The sequence below is a fragment of the Eretmochelys imbricata genome, chromosome 4 (assembly GCF_965152235.1).
Source record: "Eretmochelys imbricata isolate rEreImb1 chromosome 4, rEreImb1.hap1, whole genome shotgun sequence".
Taxonomy (NCBI): Eukaryota; Metazoa; Chordata; order Testudines; family Cheloniidae; genus Eretmochelys; species Eretmochelys imbricata.
In genome coordinates this window covers 13,219,018-13,237,363 of record NC_135575.1, presented here as the reverse complement: position 1 = coordinate 13,237,363, position 18,346 = coordinate 13,219,018, and the positions used below count along the sequence as shown (strand labels likewise).

General features: G+C 41.5%; 1 protein-coding gene across 4 annotated transcripts in view; it reads right to left on the bottom strand.

The window, feature by feature from the left end:
- The window catches only part of WRN (WRN RecQ like helicase), a 111,857-nt gene that overhangs the window by 52,687 nt on the left and 40,824 nt on the right, over nt 1-18,346 (bottom strand). For all 4 annotated transcript variants that reach the window (XM_077814868.1, XM_077814869.1, XM_077814871.1 and 1 more), the window contains 9 exons: nt 13,928-14,077; nt 10,934-11,006; nt 9,050-9,164; nt 6,564-6,987; nt 5,741-5,821; nt 4,159-4,303; nt 3,252-3,327; nt 1,695-1,762; nt 1,375-1,483 (listed from right to left, as the gene is read on the bottom strand). In XM_077814868.1, the coding sequence (XP_077670994.1) occupies nt 1,375-1,483; nt 1,695-1,762; nt 3,252-3,327; nt 4,159-4,303; nt 5,741-5,821; nt 6,564-6,987; nt 9,050-9,164; nt 10,934-11,006; nt 13,928-14,077 (1,241 nt within the window). The remainder of the gene's footprint in view (nt 1-1,374; nt 1,484-1,694; nt 1,763-3,251; nt 3,328-4,158; nt 4,304-5,740; nt 5,822-6,563; nt 6,988-9,049; nt 9,165-10,933; nt 11,007-13,927; nt 14,078-18,346) is intronic.

Below are 18,346 nucleotides of genomic sequence, written 5' to 3'. Positions count from 1 at the left end.
CGTCCATAGCACAGGCCAGAAAATTTCACCCAGTGATTTTCACACGAGGCCTATAAAACTTTTAGAAAGACATTGCTTCTTGATTTAAAGACTTCAAGCGATGGAGAAGCCACCACATCCTACGTAAGTTGTCCCAGTGGCTAATTACCCTCCTGGCTAAAAAAACTGTGCTTTAATTGTAGCCTGAATTTATCCAGCTTCAGCTTCTAACAATTTCTGGCTCAGGCATCATTGCTTAAAGTCCAGAGAAGACCTTTCACGTTCTGAGGTATCCCTTGTGCACTGGTCTAGCAGGTGCCATTTTAAGAGAGATTCCCTTGAATTTCTGGTCCTAGTAAAACAGGAGCTGAGGACTGAACAGCAAGAGGGTTCATGAGATCCCCTCAAGCACAAATGGCATCTGAGGTGGCCATCAATCCAGGGCATCAGCCCATGACCAGAAGGGCAGAGTTTGAACCCCAAGGGCTTAGCATCCGCCATAAGGGCAGGAAGGTGGGAACATCTGAAGAAAAAGACTCACTGGACAAAAAAAGGGGGACCAGAAGCTGCCAAATGAGCAGAACTGCTGCTAAACTAACTATAACCTAATCTGAGTCATTACACAAACTAAAAACTATTTCCCCATGCTAATTTTCCCCCTACTGTTACTCACACCTTCTTGTCAACTGTCTGAAATGAGCCATCCTGATTATCACTACAAACGTTTTTTTTCTCCTGCTGATAATAGCCCACCTTAATTGATTAGTCTCGTTACAGTTGGTATGGCAACACCCATTTTTTCATTTTCTCTGTATATGTGTGTGTGTATATATCTTCCTACTGTATTTTCTACTGCATGCATCCGATGAAGTGGGTTTTAGCCCACGAAAGCTTATGCCCAAATAAATTTGTTCATCTCTAAGGTGCCACAAGTCCTCCTCATTCTTTTTGCTAATCTTTAATGTTAACGATGTATTATTTACAAGACATTCTCCAATTATTCACTAGCGGAGAAGACACTGGTGGGTTCTGACGGCCACAGGTGGCAGGAGGGAACAGAGATGGGTGCAGCAACACTGCTCTGTATTCCCAAGGGTGAAATGGAGAGAGCGAAGGCAAGAAGGATGTGTTGGAGTCTACATCACTTGACGTCTTTAAATCACGATTGGACGTCTCCTTCTTAAAGATCTGCTCTAGTTCAACTAGATGTTATTGGGCTGGATGCTGGAATCACTGGGCAAGGTTTTCTGGCCTGTGCTATTCAGGGGGGTCAGACGAGATGGGCCTAAAAGCAAGTGTCAAAGATGCAGCCTTTCACACCAACAAATGGCAGATGCAGCATCTGTCGGCTTCTGTAGGTACATGGCATCTGCCTGCTATTGTTATATTACTTACTCAAGCTGCAGTACTTGGTCCTCCATCAAAGAAATAAGAGGAGAGATGACTATTCCTGTACCTCCTGTGTAAATGGGTGGGAACTGGAAGCACAAGCTCTTCCCATATCCTTAAAAAGAAAACATACCTCTAATGACAGAAGTATTAAATACCTGAAATTCTAATTCCTCCCCAAAGCCTTATTTTGCGCCTCACTTTCCCCATTATTGTACTTCCTAACACTCAATAAATCCATGCAAGACATTTTTAGATCATGTTCCCTACAAAGCAGTCATAGAATCAGCTTACATATGTTCCTTTAACGTAAGGCGTGTACTTACCAGTTGCCATGACAACAAGGTTATCTCTTCTGCCTTGTAAAACAGAAGAGATCACTTTCCACTGGACCCTTGAAATTAAATACATATTGATTAATTTTTATTTGCCTATAAGGAACTGTATCTCGTGCTACTATACAACATATCTGGCATCCACATATGTAACATTAGAATTTAAAGTAAAACTGTCAGTTCAATAAAACCACACTTGAAACCACCTTTTTCGTATTCTAGGTGTGCTCCTTCTCCCATTCCCTACTTACAGCCGAACCGTGGTTGTTTTTCTCCTACAAGAAGTCCCACTGAAGTCATATTGGGACTTCGTGTAGGAGTAAGGCAAGCAGGATTTGCCTCAGTCATTAGTTGGGGTTGGTCCTGCTTTGAGCAGGGAGTTGGACTAAATGACCTCCTGAGGTCTCTTCCAATCCTGATATTCTATGATTCTATGATTAATGGAAGACTGCAAATGCAGTAGATGCCAGTATGTTATTAAAAGCTGATCTTCAAATGGGTTTCTCAATTATTTTCACCACAAAAGGCAGAGAAATGATACACTGCTGCCAAACACAGCTTTGGTCCTTTTTGTGTGCAACTGAAGAGAGGTTATTAATGTAAATAAAGTTGAGAAAAATCCAAATTTTCCTTATTGTGTCTCAGAATTTACCAAATTGATTTTTCCCCAAACCAATTTTTCATAAGATTTGCTCCATGACCATTGCAAGACATATGGCATTTTAAGAATTATTTTATCATATTTATATTGAAAATAAGACCATATAATGATCTAACACTGATAAATTTTAGATGTGTTACAGTGCGCAGAAGTCATACACATTACTGGAGAGACAAGGTGGGTGAGGGAATGCATTTTATTGGTCCAACAGAAGATATTACTTCACCCATATCTAATATCCTGGGACCAACACAGTTACAGCAACACGGAAATATGCACATTATTGCTCCTAGGTTACCAAGTAATTGCTACATACCGACAGTTAAATTACTACATAATATTCTAGGCAATTTGTTACATGATGTATATAAACTAATACTGCATATCGGTTACAATGCCTTAGAAATCTATCCTCTGTATACTAGCACTGTTTGTAAAGCTATCTGTTTATCACTGCCCTTTGTGCATTACCGCACTCTGTTCTTCCATACTATGTGTCTAACAGACAAAGAAAAAAAGAAAAAACAACCACCTCAGTTATGAAGTTTACTGTGACAAGAGTTAGTAATTTAAATTTCTTGTTGTTTGAAATATCTTGAGATCTCTAAATTACCTTTGTTATTTCAAGTTTAACACCTTAATTACCTGGGCCTGCTAAGTGACAAGAACATGGATGTCTACTCTATAAGAGCTTTGATATAGGTACCTCACTATGAGATTTACTTTGACAGCTCCTCAAGGCCGGGGTTAGGCCTTTTTTGTGCATCTTCTACAACACTAAGCTTACTGTTGGTGGTTATCATAAGCAACAACAGAAAATCATTCTAAATTAAACAAAAGATAGGAACTGGACACATACATTATATGATAATTGATAACACACTTACGGTTTAAAACCAGAATGCCCAAAATATGTCTTTAAGCACGTGACTTCTATTTCACTAGGTGCAGGCAACAAAGGATCTGAAGGAAAAACAACACATGCATATTTAGCTTTATTACAAGTGAAAAGCCATGGACTGAAAGAGATTAGGAATTTTGTTGCTGTTCATTTCCTGGGCCCCGGATTCACACAGCTCTAACACGAAAGTCTAGCAAATTTGCAAAACACTGTTAGGAATGAAACCATGAATCTCTTTCTTCATGCCAAGTTGGTAAGATTACTTCTCTCAACCTATATAACCCTATGAAATACTAGCAACCAATAACCTTAGCATATTCTTACCAATTTCTATTTGCAACACATCAGTTAAATATAACTCCTTGGAAATGGCTGGGGTGGAGACTGCCTAGCTGAAGGGAAGATTTCAGGGAGCAAAAGGTTGGGCAGGCCAGGACTCACTTCGGCAGCACTTCCCACGTGCCCTGTCTCCACATAACCAGTTCCCAACCATTGGGTCAAAATCACCAGGGAGAAGATCGACCACCCAAGGCCCACAGACGGAGCCTTCACAAAGCAGTGAGACAGACATGATGAGAGGAAGACAGGCTGTGCAGAGGGCATCAGTTTGGGACAAACGATTCCCCATCCCATCTACCTTGTTCTGAATGTTTCCAGTTTTAGTTTGCAAGGAATCGCCTACGCTTAGCCAAGGACAAAATTTGACTCCAAGTTATCTTTTGGTCTCATTAGTATCAGTGAGCACTACTTCAGAACTTCAACGTCTGCTTGGTGTCTCCATGAGCAGTTAACTAAACACAGGGCTTTAAGCTACCTTCCAAGTCTGCTTTTACATACAGTACAGAGTTATTGTCAACTTTTACTCATACTTCATATAGTAATTCAGTATTTACCCCAACTCTCCTGTTCCTCCTCCTCAATGCCTTCATCTTCATCATCATCTGGAGAAAGGCGAAATTTTGTGCCATCAATTCTCTTGGTTTCAATGGAGATAGAGTCAGTTCGACTGACTTTAGAATTGTTTACATCTTCTATAGACTGAAAATTGGAAGTAAAAAGTTAACCCTTATTGTACAAAGGGGAAACAATAATGAACAAAACCTGCCATTTTGTTTGAAGCAATATTGCTCAAGGGCACATGAATTCTACTCTAATTATGGCCTGGCTCAGATCCTTCAGCATGAGGCACAAAGAAGCAACATACCTTCAAATGTTATTGTTTTACTGATCCTTCAGCATGAGGCACAAAGAAGCACACATGTGAGAAATTGCCATTATTAGAGAGCAACATACCTTCAAATGTTATTGTTTTATTAATTTAAATTCCACTAAATGTTACCTTTTATAAGAGGAGGTTGCTTACCTGTAACTGGAGGTTCTTCGAGATATGTGATCCCTATTAATATTCCAGTACCCACCCTCCATCCCCTCCGCTGACATACTCAGCGACGACTGGAATACATATAGGGAACATCACTCGAAGAAGAAATGGTTATTCTCATTTGCCAAATACATGACACTCTCTCCAATCCTTCCTCTGAGGCTGTCTTTCAAAATTCTAAGAACATCTGTTCAGTGTTAAATAGCTTCTTTCAGGACGTGTGATTAAACTGCTGGGCAACAGCTTTCATTTCTGATTCTCTCTCTTCCTTTGGGATTCTGTTCTGTGAATTTGATTGGGAGCGGTGGGAACTGAGGTATTATGGAAAAACAGTCTTGTTCATTTCTAATGACTTGAAAAATAGATGGAAAAAGAATGCAGTTCCTGATGTGATGTGACGTTCAGTAGGACAAGTAAAATATGAAAACCTTGAGTATTTTAGCAGTACTTTACTACTAAAATATCCCTTCCTACTCACTCACTCATCAGCCAGCATTTCATAGACTAGAATGTAAATAAAGCTCGCTCTGCCACATGTACCTAACAGAAAAGAACAGTGTCGGGATAGCTTGTGAAAGGAAGATAGGTCCATCAATGGCTATTAGCCAAGATGGTCAGGGATGCAACCCTACGTTCTGTGAGTCTCTAAACCTCTGACTTCCAGAAGCTGGGACTGGTCGACAGGGGATGGATCACTAGATAGTTGCCGTGTTTTGGCCACTCCCTCTGAAGCATCCAGCACTGGTCACTGTCAGAAGATGGATACTGGGCTAGATGGACCTGTGGTCTGATCCAGTATGGCCGTTCTTATGTTCTTATCAGGAAAGAGCTGTTTAACTTTAATTATGTGAGTTTAATGGGATGGTTCCTAGGCTTAATCTGAAGCCTGTGCTTCAGTGCTTTGCTGGATTAGGGCAAGAGTGAGGAGGAAGAGAATGAATATGACAGGATGATTTCTGTTTTTAGTCAAAAATACTCAGAGTCTGCTGGGAAAAAACCCTACACTATAATAAACAGTCTTTCCCCTCTCTTTTCCTCCAACCAAAATGACTAGCAACTACTTCGACGAGGGAAACAAACATTATGGCACCTACTTTGAGCATCTCCATTTCCAGTTCTTCATCACTTTCAATGACACAACCAAGATTTTGTTCATTCTCTCTGGAATATGGTTCCTAAAGGAATATTTCAAAATAAGCCTTTATTTCACTGAAAGTCCACCGCCCTCTATTCCTCTACTAGACACATTATTTATATGTCATTCAAGTGTTAGTTGCAGATAACTCTTAGCTAAACAACTTGGTCTGGACCCTTCCCATAGTAAAACATGTTTGGAAAAATTTTAGGAGAACACAGCAAATTTCCATAGAAGTTAGAAGATTCCATTTAACCTGGATACAGACAAACCACGCAAATGAAAAGAAAATAAAGTAAAATCAATTACAGAAACTAAAAGGAATTTATCACCATGAAAGAGAAGCCCCTAAAAGGGCTGCAATTTATGAACTCTGTAGTCCAAATCATGCCCTGTGAGACACCTGCACATCTCCAGTGACTACCATGAGAACTGTGAAGGTGTGTCCAAGGACAGAATTTGGCCCTGTACCCCCTAAAATTCATATTGTAAACATATTATTCACAGTAGAAAGAGTGAATCTAAGGTTTGTGTATGTGGTGAAGTAACAAGGATCTAAGTGGCAGCAGCACTAAAGAGAGGCTCAGAGATCGACAGGTTTCATGGATATTGACCAGACTGAAGCTTTAAATTCAGCTTTGGGAAAGCAATTCAATATACCTTCCTCTCGCAAACATTAACTGTCACTCTGTGAGTCAACTCTTTAAAATCCCTTGGTAAATTAACAGTAAGATCACTTTTCCTGGTAATGTTCATCATTTGTATGGATTTTAATCCATTACCTCAGGCAAGGCAGCTTCGTTTAGAATTTCTTGGTTGGCCTTAAGTTCCAACATTTGAAGTTCGAATTCAGTAATGTCCAGTGACATTAAGCAGTCTCTGTCTGTATCCTCCTTAGATCCTTTGTCTGCAGTTCCATCTTTCTGCTCAGGCTTACTAAGTTCCATTTCACCACTAGTCAGGTCTCTCTCACTGACACACAGTAACATATCACCATCAAGGTCATTATTTATATCATCTTGAAGTCTTGTAGGAAATTCAGGTGTTTCGGCCTTTTCGTCTTCAACAACGGTAGACACAACTTCAGCGTTCGTTGGCGCTGCAACACAGCTGCTCCCCAGCTCTGCTTGGGGGTTGGGTTCACCAAGCAACACGTTTCTTAAGGCACCTATATTTCCTGATACATCGGTTAATATTTCTACAGCTCTGTTAGGGGGGAAAAAAGGAGAATTAAATAAAGCTGTAAATAAATGACATGGGGTCAGAGTAGCAGCCGTGTTAGTCTGTATCCGTAAAAAGAAAAGGAGGACTTGTGGCACCTTAGAGACTAACAAATTTATTAGAACATAAGCTTTCATGAGATGAAGTGAGCTGTAGCTCACGAAAGCTTATGCTCTAATAAATTTGTTAGTCTCTAAGGTGCCACAAGTCCTCCTTTTCTTTTTGTAAATAAACGGTTTTTGTATATCTTACCAGTGGCTTTTTAAAGGCAGTTCTTGCCCTTAATGATAATTCTAACATATAGAAAAATAACCCTCCTCTATTTCCTCAAAACTTCATAGATGCAGCTTTGTTGTTCCAGATGGAAATAATCTTTACATGCATACAAAATTTTCCTCAACCAAAAATCAATATACAATACTTGTATTTCTGGAGGGAAAACAGTTTTCATCATGCAGTTACACTGCTTAAATATATTAGCTTCGGGTTCCAGAGGTTCGAACTCAGGCCATGCAGTGGTGAGAAGGAATTGGAAGTGCAGTCAGTCTGTCCATCCCTTTTATCCTCGGTGTGGAGCACGAGGAGGTCAGGGGTGCAGACATGACCTAACGGACAATGCTTGCAAGAATTCTCCAGTCTCAGCGGCCTGGAGCACACCCGTACCCACGATGGAGTACACATAGGAACCAGCACTCAAAGAAGCGCTGTCACTTTGCGTGCCTACACATCTATGAACAAACATTTTCAGCTCACAAATACTAAGTAAGTATTGATCATGAAGACTATTGTAGCCACTGGAAATCAAGAAGTTGACGGGGTAAAGAAACTTTCGGATGCAAATGATTAGGTAATCAGTTTTTTGTACTGGGTTTACAAGAGAACTAACTGAAGATTTGATCATGGCCTCTCGACTCTCTGAAACATCATGTTGGGCCCTCAGGCTGAAGAGGACGGACGTCCCGGTGATAGAGTATCAATGCGCAGATGACATTCTGCTCTACATCTTTTTCTATCAGGCCTAGATGGAACCACTTCTATCAAGCTATTAACAATCATATTTAAATAATGAATGGTAAGAAGCAACCTGAAACTAGTAATCAGCTATGTAAACTGAAACCTATGTGAGACCACCTTTCTTAGGCAACAACCTCTCCTGAGACTCAATTCCCAAACGCACTGAGTAGAGCTAGGTCCCACCTTGACTAGAAGGCTAGTTACATTACATATCCAAAACTCATTGGTCACTTGAGCAATTGCTTAAGGTAGGCTTTGTCACAGTTCCCGGGTTCACAGGCTTCCCTTCCGATTTTAAGAGTCCTACAGAACATGGCTGGCAGTGCTAAATCACCAATCCTCTGCTATTACACAAGGAAAAGTTGCATTCTTGTATCTTACGAGCAGAAAAGTGAAGTTTTCTCATGGACTGAAGTTTCTTTAGAAAGGGGGGGTACACACATTGGGAGGGGTGCCTCAACGAGCTCTCATGGGGTCAGCCAGCACTAACAAGACAGACTGCAAGACTTGCTCTGCCTGAATTCACAAAGCTTAAAAAGGGAAAGCCTGCCACAAGAAGGGTGGTGATTAGGGGAAGACTGCTATGCCTTGGATATAGCTGGCAACACAGGATAGACTGGCAAAGAGGAAGAGACAGTGGCAGACTCTACCATCCCTGAGACTATATGGACCAGATATAAAGTGAGGATTACCAAAAGGAGCAGCTGGAGGCAGACCCTGAATCAGATCAAGGACACCAGATCCTGCAGATAAGATGAACCCTCTCCCAGGCCAGGAAGAGGAAAAGGAATCTTTTTTGTTGTTTATTTTGTTTGGAGAATCCCTTGTATGCCTTCAGCCGGGAAGGACTCTTAGCAGCCCATATTGTGGTCTGGTGGGGACCCCAGGAGGCCCTCACCCACCACAATATACACATGGATCTGTAACTATAGATAGGGTGCACTGGATTAGATACCAGTAGTACAGATATAAGAACATACCACTGACAGGCATTTCAAAGATAAAGAGGAAGCAGATTTGAGCAACATCTAACCTCTGCATATTTTTAAGTTGTCCAAAAGTGCTGGGAAGACCATTAGCCAGCTCCACCATTTCTTCAGCTAATGAGGACAGTTGCTTCTTGACTTCATTGGGCAACATTTCCCCATCTGAAAAAGCCAATGTCAGTGAAGTTTCGTTACATAAAACCTCTCATACACAAATAAGCTTACAAAATAGTTACGGACTCAAGAGAAACAGTGGTTGCTATAGTGAATTATAATTATAAGCTTTGTCTATTTCCCATTTTCAGAAGCAGCCTGACGAGGTGCTCCACAGTGAGGGGGAAAGGGAAAATGGGACCCAGCTGGGACAGAACTTCGCTACCAGCACCATTCAGACCCAGAACTGCACAGAGGTTACCCCACCTCTTCCTGGGGACACCAGGACCCGTGCAGCACTCCTTCCCCTGAGCCATGTGGAGCCAGCCCAAAGGGCCAAAGAAATTCAGCAGGAACAGACACAGAAGTAGCCTACCAAGTATTGCCACAGGGACGAGCAGATACCAACATAGTCATCATACAGTCTTGATTCTAGACTTTCTCTACCCTGTGCTGACTGGTTGCTTGCTCCATCCCCCTCACTCACAGACTCTTCACTTTGAGCCAATGGGAGACACTGTGTCACAGCACTTTTGAGATGTCAGGCCACTTATGTATGTTCCGCCGCATGGATAGCACACTTCCATGCTACTGCGCTACAAACAAAGTGAATAGCCCACACATGTAGACTAAATGTTCTTAGGCTCTGACCCTTACAAAGACTTATGCAACTTTAAACATGAGTAGTCCCATTGACTTTAGTATCATAAACTAAAAGGTGTTTGATTTGTTAAAGCTCATAAAAAGTAAGTGAGCAAACATTCAGCTGCATCATGCACAAGCTGCAAATACAGACAAATCCGCTAAGAGAGATCACAAAAATTAAGCCTTGTGATGAAGAAGGCAGGATTGCTGCTGCATGGTCATCACAGGAAAAATAAGGGTACAGCCTGCATAGAAAGAGAATAAAACCTTTTCCACACGGCTTTCCCTGGTCAAAAGCAACACTAAGATTTTTAGCTTAACTCATTATTTCTGAACGTGTAAATGGGAGACAAGCTCTTCTGAAAATCTGGGCATATATTTAGGTATCTAAATAGGAACTACTCAGTGACAAGCTTTTTAGAAAATCTGGACAAGATCTCTAGCTCAGCAGAAATGAAGCAAACTCAGAGATATCAGCTGTGACATTTCCCATTAAATCTAATAACCTATATATATTTAAAAAAAAAAAAAATCAAACGCTGTGTGCCGCTAGGACAAAGCCGAAGTTTACAGTTTGCTGGTATTCCATGGGATATTTGCATCTCCTGAGCTATGAGGAAAAAAAGACCAGCTCTGGCAGATCTCACTCCATGGCAGGATGAGAAGCAGGAGACACTATGGTATTTTTCCATCTCTCTCACAAATGCGTGAGATGGCACTCAACATGCTATAAATCTCCCCACTGTATTTTCCACTGAATGCATCTGATGAAGTGAGCTGTAGCTCATGAAAGCTTATGCTCAAATAAATTTGTTAGTCTCTAAGGTGCCACAAGTACTCCTGTTCTTTTTAAGGTGACCAACAGTTTATTCAAGCATCTGACCCTATTATGGTGTGGAATAGCAAAGTAAATAAGAGTGAGATCTCTTACCAGCCCCCTCATAGAATTTGGGCACACACCACAGAACGATGAGACTGTACTCTCATGTCACTTACTGCCCTTCTGGAAAACACTCAGATACCCAGGTGATACAGGTGATCAAAGAACCCTGTAAGCCATCTGTAAACTCCAAACAGTTCAACGTCCAATTAGAAAAAACACACATTCTTTATTCTTTGAATTTGCAGCTTACCGGTTTTTATACTACAGAGCCTCTGACCACAGTTATTCATATTTTCCAGTTTTTGGTAAATGAGGAGGCCAGCCTGTGAAGAAAAGCAAAACAAATTCAATGCTTCAGACTCCATACAGATCACATTTTATATTTTTTTTCCTTCCATGGTTGGAAAAGCCTAAAACAAACTGCAGAGGCTACAAATTTATTCTCCAATCCAAGATGTAAATTCTATTTAACATTAAGTAAAGGATTTTTGTTCCAAACAGTGTCAATAATGTAACATTAAGTTAGAGAACTCAAGACAAAATACAATTTAGCCTAACACTTTAAGGTAAAGTTAAGGGTGCAGGAACATATCAATGATTTTAGTGAATATTACCTCAAGACGTTAGAGGTGTGTTCGTTTATTTTAAAAAAAAGTTAGAAACACAGCAAATGCTGAGTTAAGCTCTTGCTAAACAAGTCACTCGAACTGCCTTCGCTCTGCACCCATGGGCCCAGTCTACAACAGAAAGTCAGATCAACACAAGGGCCATGTCTACACTACTGGCTAAATCGACACAGACGTCTTCCAAGGGGTACTCAACTCATCTAGATATTTGCCTAGTTTTACAACAGGCTTACATAAAAAGCACTAGTGAAGTCAGTACAAACTAAAAATTCATACGACTTGCTTAACCTGCTCTATATACGATACACTGACATGTAAATACAATATTTATATTCCAATTGATTTATTTTATAATTGTATAGTAAAAATGAGAAAGTCAGCAATTTTTCAGTAATAGTGTGCTGTGACACTTGTATTTTTAGGTCTGGTTTTGTAAGCAAACAGCTTTTAAGTGAGGTGAAACTTGGGGGTACTCAAGACAAATCAGACTCCTGAAAGGGGTACAGTGGTCGGAAAGGTTGAGAACCACTGGATTATGGCGTGGCTAACAGATTAATATCATCTGCCTCCGTGTTCCACAGGACACAAAACGTGGGCAGACCATGTCCTCTATTTTTATTTAATAAAGAGCCTCATGGACATCTACCGTGCTATATAAAATAATAAAAATAATAAAAACAGAACTACAACAATTACTGTTCCTCGTAAACTTCCTGATAAGTCTCGTAAGTGAACTCAAAAGAAATTGTTTCTATAAATCTCTGGTTCACTGCTCATCTCCAGGTATATTAGAAAAACCAACGTTTCCTGAGAATGAGGAGAACTGCACTTTGGTCAATAAGCAACTTCACATAGAGTGAGGCTTGGACTCTCAGTCTTGGAGTTGCTGTTGAAAAGACTCTTCCTGTGCCTTGTTCAAGGTTATACCTAAATGTTGTATAAAACAATATGCTCTTCAGCTCATCTCAGTGAGGAGACAGACTACCAGCTGTACCTTCTTTCCACATTTTGCCTAAACCCAGGCAGAGAGAATTGCAATAGTCTAGCCTGGAAATGTTGAACCACAAACCACTGCGGTCAGGTCATCATTTGAGATGGAAGTATTATGATGGATATGAATTTGATGCTACTGAGATCAAGTACTCCAAGTGGGCACTTCTCCCCACCTACCCCAGCCTGATGGAGTGAGAGGCCTTGGGGCCAAAGGGGAGGAGGGCAGGGTTTGGGGAGAGGGAGAGTCAGGCTCCCGGGTGCAGTTGGTTTCATGAATTTCCCAGGGAGAAGAGGGAGAAAGCATTGGTGTAGGGGAAAGATGAGGTCCTGAGATGTGAGGGGAGTCCCTGGGGTAGCTGCCAGGAGTTTTGGGCAGAAAAATTGTTCTATAGAACAGACATGATAATAACCTCCTTTGCAAAGCACTTTGAGATCTATTGATGTAAAGTGCTAGACATTGTAATTACTTCATTCCCATATGCAACTGTTCAGTGAAGTAAGACCTTTCCACTCCTCCATTTGTCCCCCATCCCCTTTTCTAATGGATGATTAAGCATTGTTTCCAAAACTAACAGAACATTTATTCTATTGGCTATTATGCCTGACTGAATGGGCTCTTGCTACTTCTCTGAGGGATAACTTTTCCTGCTAATAGACTGTGTCCTTAGTGTTCCAAATGATAAAAATTTATATTGGGATGGTATCATTTCTGGTCATTAGGACTCGACAAGTTTGATATTTTTCTTTGCCATTCCTATTCTGATCCACAGAATTGACGTTATTATTGAAGATGCAACAAGGCAATGCTGCTGTTTAGGCAACTTTAATCCTAACTTTTTAAGTTTTATGGGTTTATACTTCTAAACTGTACAGTTTTACAGAATATTCACAAATCAGACCCACTTGGCAAGAATACCTTGGAGAACAGCCTCCAGTGAATACATGGGTTAAAATGCAACCAAGAGCTGAAAGGGTTGGACAGTAGCCTACACAGTGTGTCAGGGGCCAGCCTGCAGCAGAGCCACTCTTCTGGCAACCTAATGAGTGCAGCTGGCCTTGATTGGCTGAAGGAGTCAACTGCACCACTTGATTGGCTGAAGGAGTCAACAGGCTGATACTTAAGCTCAGGAGCTGCTCAACACATTCCTAACCCACAGCTGCGCTTACCTGCCTTCACTGTCTCTAGCCTTGCTCCAGCCACTGCCTGTTCCTGCTGCAGCTCCAGCTCCCAGATTCTTCCTGACTTCTGACTACCAGCTCAGACCCTTGGCTCTGCCTTCTGACTGACAGTAGTTCACCCTTTGGCTTAGGCTTTGGTTTGACACCCAGCTACAACCCTTGGCTTCGCGCTTGTACCCATGCTGTCTGGATTCAGCTCTAACTGGTAGGCCGGACTCTTGCTCCGAACGCTAGGCCAGACTGCCCACAGCTCAGTCACCAACACTATGAAGCTTTATAGAGTGTTTTGCGGGGCAAAGATTACTAACCATTTTGTTGCGAGGAATCTGAATTACATTCATGTTGGTGAGTACCACAGCCGCAAGACATTAGAAAGGTCGGCAAATAACGTATTAAGAGGAATGAAATAGTTAAAACATGGAATGGAGCTCTCTACTGGTACCCACATAAGCGTCAGTGGCTGCATACAACTTCTGCTCCTCGCTGAGTGGAAATTCTTCCCAGTTACCACAGCGGACACACTTGTCCTTCAGAAGCTGCTTGCTAAATAGATGTTTTACCAGGCCATTTAGACTCCATATCTCCTTACACTTCAGCTAAAAATAAGAAATATTAAGTTCAAAGCAATTGTACATGGTAAAAATAATTCTCAGAACAAGGTAACAAAGCTGATTCAACATCACAAGTGGAGACGCTGAATATATCAAAATTAACTCATTCCTCAACAAAATGACTGACCTACAGATGTGCAGCTTGATTCTACTCCCATCAGAGCCAACTGCAGTGTTACAACCAAAAAAATTCTGCATTTGTGCCCTTGCCAACTGGACTGCTGCATCAGGGCACCATCAGCATATGCAATGAGAAGTGGGTGTCCACAGCATAGCAAAAACGGGAGAAATACACCAAACAAGTGCTCAATACAGGTCACTTTAAGCACTGACTGTAACCTTTCCACTTCATCATCATCTTAAAAAGCCTTTATGGTGCTTTCTTGAGATGATGTGCTTCCCATTTACCTGTCATTGTTTCAGCCTCCCAACATATGGCTTCTGGTTCTACTAAATGGTGGTTTCCCTGAGTTTAATGGGGCATGGTTCTCTCAAACCAGGTTCAAAGGCACAGCCTTCTACTAAGTATTAAAACTTCACCTTAAGATTTTTTAATTTCTGTATGCCATGCCTATCACTAGGAGAAGTAAGTGTGGTCAGAAGTTATGCTCTCTACATCTGTATTCTAGCAATATGACATTAGGGCAGTAGAGACCAAAATAATTCATTCTTATCCCAGATATAGAATCCTTTGCTCCAGATTGCTCCCTGAGCCAAGCTGTCTGGTACACAGGTATTCCCCTATGCAACCAGATGCATCAATATAAACATATGTGCACATCTGGATTTGTTAGCTGAAGGTTTAATCAGTAATTACCCACATCTACATTAGGGCTCTGGATAGAGGTTGGAATAGTAAAGTTTTATGCTGGTGGGACAGAGAAAGGGGCAGATGTAATGGTCAACACTCAGACTTGAAACAGTTGTAGTACTTTTGGGAATTTAAACACTATGCATTATGCTATCTGACAGTCATACAGGGAACAGAGACGATGAAGTACTCACCAAAACATCAATGGGCCCTGCTCCAAGAGAGAATGGTTATTCAGAACAACAGGGAGAAAAACCTAGGAACTGCCAGAGAGAAGCAGAGACACAACCCACCTAGCCCAGTATCCCAGTTCCAATAGAAGCCAGCACCAGATGCTTCAGAGAAAGATGAAGGAAACCCCACAGTGGGCAGATGGGGGATAATCTGCTCCCTACATCAGGTCTCATTTCTTGGTCTCGAATAATTAAAGATTGGCTTAAGCCCTGAAGCATGTTTAATATCCCTTTCCAACACTGTTTTTGTTAGTATTAACTCTTATAATGCTGCATATTCTTGTTATCCATATAAAATTGTCCAATCCCTCTTTGGGCCTTGATAAACTGCTGGCCTCAACAACGCTGCTGTATATTGAGCAGACACCTTCAATGAAACCTCTACTATGACACCCATGTCCCTTTCCTGAGTTGATACAGTTAAACTACCGGTACATTTCCCAGGACTCGAAATGTTACCCTCCATTGTGCATTACTTTGCATTTATTCACACTGGCTTTTATTTCACATTGTGTTGCCTTTTCGCCTAGCTTGGTTAGGTCTCTCTGAAGTTCAACACTGCTCATCGCTAAGAAATAACTGTGTCATCTGCAAATTATGCTACTTCAGGAATCACTCCCCCTGTCCAGATTGGAAATAAAGAGTACCTCCAAAAAACCTACATTAAAATGCCATGAAGGGTACAAAGCCAAGCACTCAAGTTAGGAAATGCCAGTATTAAGGTTTCCATTAGAACCCTAGTTCATCCCCTTGTGTGTATGCATTAGGATACAATCTTTAATTACATGAGCCCAATAATACATTTTCCACAGGACCCTGCCTCGTTTAATGGCCCCTCCCTCCTACTGTTATAGTACGTCCCCATGTGCTGCTGCCTCCCCGCCACCCTGCGTCTTTTCCCCTACCTCCTCACCCTTGTTCCTTAATTCTCTGCAAGTCAAGCAGCTCGCTCCTTCTCCTCCGTACTGTCTAGGCATCAGCTGAGAAGGCACTGACAGCACAGGAGAAACAGGCTCCCTGCTTTCAGTTTCTGTTCCTGGCACCTTCCTTTTGTCTGCTAGGAAGAACAACTGCAGAGAAAGTCCAGTTCAGCCCCCGGACGGCGCGCGCTCAGTCACTCTGTGGGAATAGTGCATGTGCAGTCCAGTCACATGTGGGAGCTGCCAGTGGCCAGAGCATGTCAGTGCAACAGAATTTTTGGGAAACGTGGCTTCTAAACTCTAAGAATCAGAGGGGTAGCTGTGTTAGTCTGTATCCACAAAAACAACGAGGAGTCCAGTGGCACCTTAAAGACTAACAGATTTATTTGGGCATAAGCTTTCGTGTGTAAATAACCCCACTTCTTCAGATGCATGGAATGGAAATTACAGATGCAGGCATAAGTATACATTTATTATATACATATATTTAAAATATACACATATTTATGCCTGCATCTGTAATTTTCACTCCATGCATCTCAAGAAGTGGGTTTTTTTACCCACAAAAGTTTATGCCCAAATAAATCTGTTTGTCTTTAAGGTGCCACTGGACTCCTTGTTGTTTTTGTAAACTCTAAGAAGACTCCGTTTAGCATGTGCAAACTGAGATTTTCCAAAAGCTTGTAACTTGGTCACATTAGGGTGAATTTCAGAGGAACAATAAAAGGCACATTCCTGACACCTGGGCAAGTCCCCTGTCAAATTTTGAGCCTTTGCTCTGAAGCCTGGAAGCAACAGAGCTGGCTCAATGAAGCAGCTGTAAGAACTTTAACTTGGATAAGATAATGTATTTTCCCCAAACCTCATTCTCACGAACAGCTGAACCATTCTAGCTAAAACCTTCCAAAATAACATAACCTTAGGTAAATGCTCAGCATAGAAAATTTCTGCCCAAGATTCCAAGTGAAATCTTGGGGAAAAAGTCTTGGGGCAATGTTAACTATAGGCACACTACCTGCACCACCTACAAAATTAAACACTGGACCCAGTATGGAATCTAGAGTCATGCCACTGTCAACCTTTCATCAGGAAGACAACTGGCCATTTATTCCTACACTTTGTTTTGTGTCTGGATCAAAAACCAGTCAGGAGAGAATTCTTTGCCTCTCCCTCACATGACTACTTTAGTGGCTTTAAACAAAGGGCTGGTGGAAAGCGGACAGGTGTGAAGGAGCACACGGTGTAACAAATACCTTAAGGGAGGATTTATTGAAGATGTTACTCTATATCCTAGTAAAGAAAAGAGAAGTTGATAAAGTACAAATAAGAACTGAAAATAAAAAACAAACACTCAAATGGAAAAGACTGCCATTCAATTACAGCACAAGAAAACAGACAACTAAATATTGGCAAATTTCATAAGTGCTTCTATACAAATGCTAGAAGTCTAAATACTAAGATGGGTGAACTTGTGTGCCTGGTATTAAATGAGGATATTGATGTAATAGGCATCACAGAAACTTGGTGGGAATGATGATAATTAACAAGACACAGTAATACTAGGATACAAAATATACAGCGATGAGAGCAGGTCATGCTGGTGAGAGAGATGCACTATATGTGAAAGAAAGCACAGAGTGAAAAATAGTAAAAATCTTATATGAATCAAGCAGTATCATGGAATCTCAATGTATAGAAATTCCATGCTTGAATAATAAGAGGATAGCAGTAGGAATAAACTACCTACCTCCTGACTAGAATCACAACTGTCATTGTGAAATGCTCAAGGAAATTAGAGAGGCTACAAAACCAAAAAATGTAATGATCAACAGGAGTTTTCATCTATCCCCTACTGACTGGGAACATGTCACCTCGGGACAGGATGCAGAAATAACATTTCTAGACACCTTTAATGACAGCTTCTTGGAGCAGCTAGTCCTGGGACTCATAAAGGGAGAGGCAATTCTTCATTTAGTTCTAAGTGGCTGTAGTGTGGCGGCTGCCCCCCTCCAATAAGCAGGGGTTAAAAGCGGCCAAGCTAGGCTGATTGGGGAAGCAGCCACAGCTGTGGCCAGCTCAATCAGGGTCCAGATGGCCCTTATAAGAGGGTTGTGGGCCAGAAGCTGGGGAGTCTCTCTCCAGCCCTGGAGGGAGAAGGGCTAGCTGCCTGAGAGGAAGGTACCTGAACTGGAGCAGTGCTGGGGAATAGGGCAAGGGAGCTGGGGAGCTCCAGCCTGGTAAAACCCAGGCTGCAGGCCTTGTTGAAGGCCTACAGGGGTACTGGGGCTGC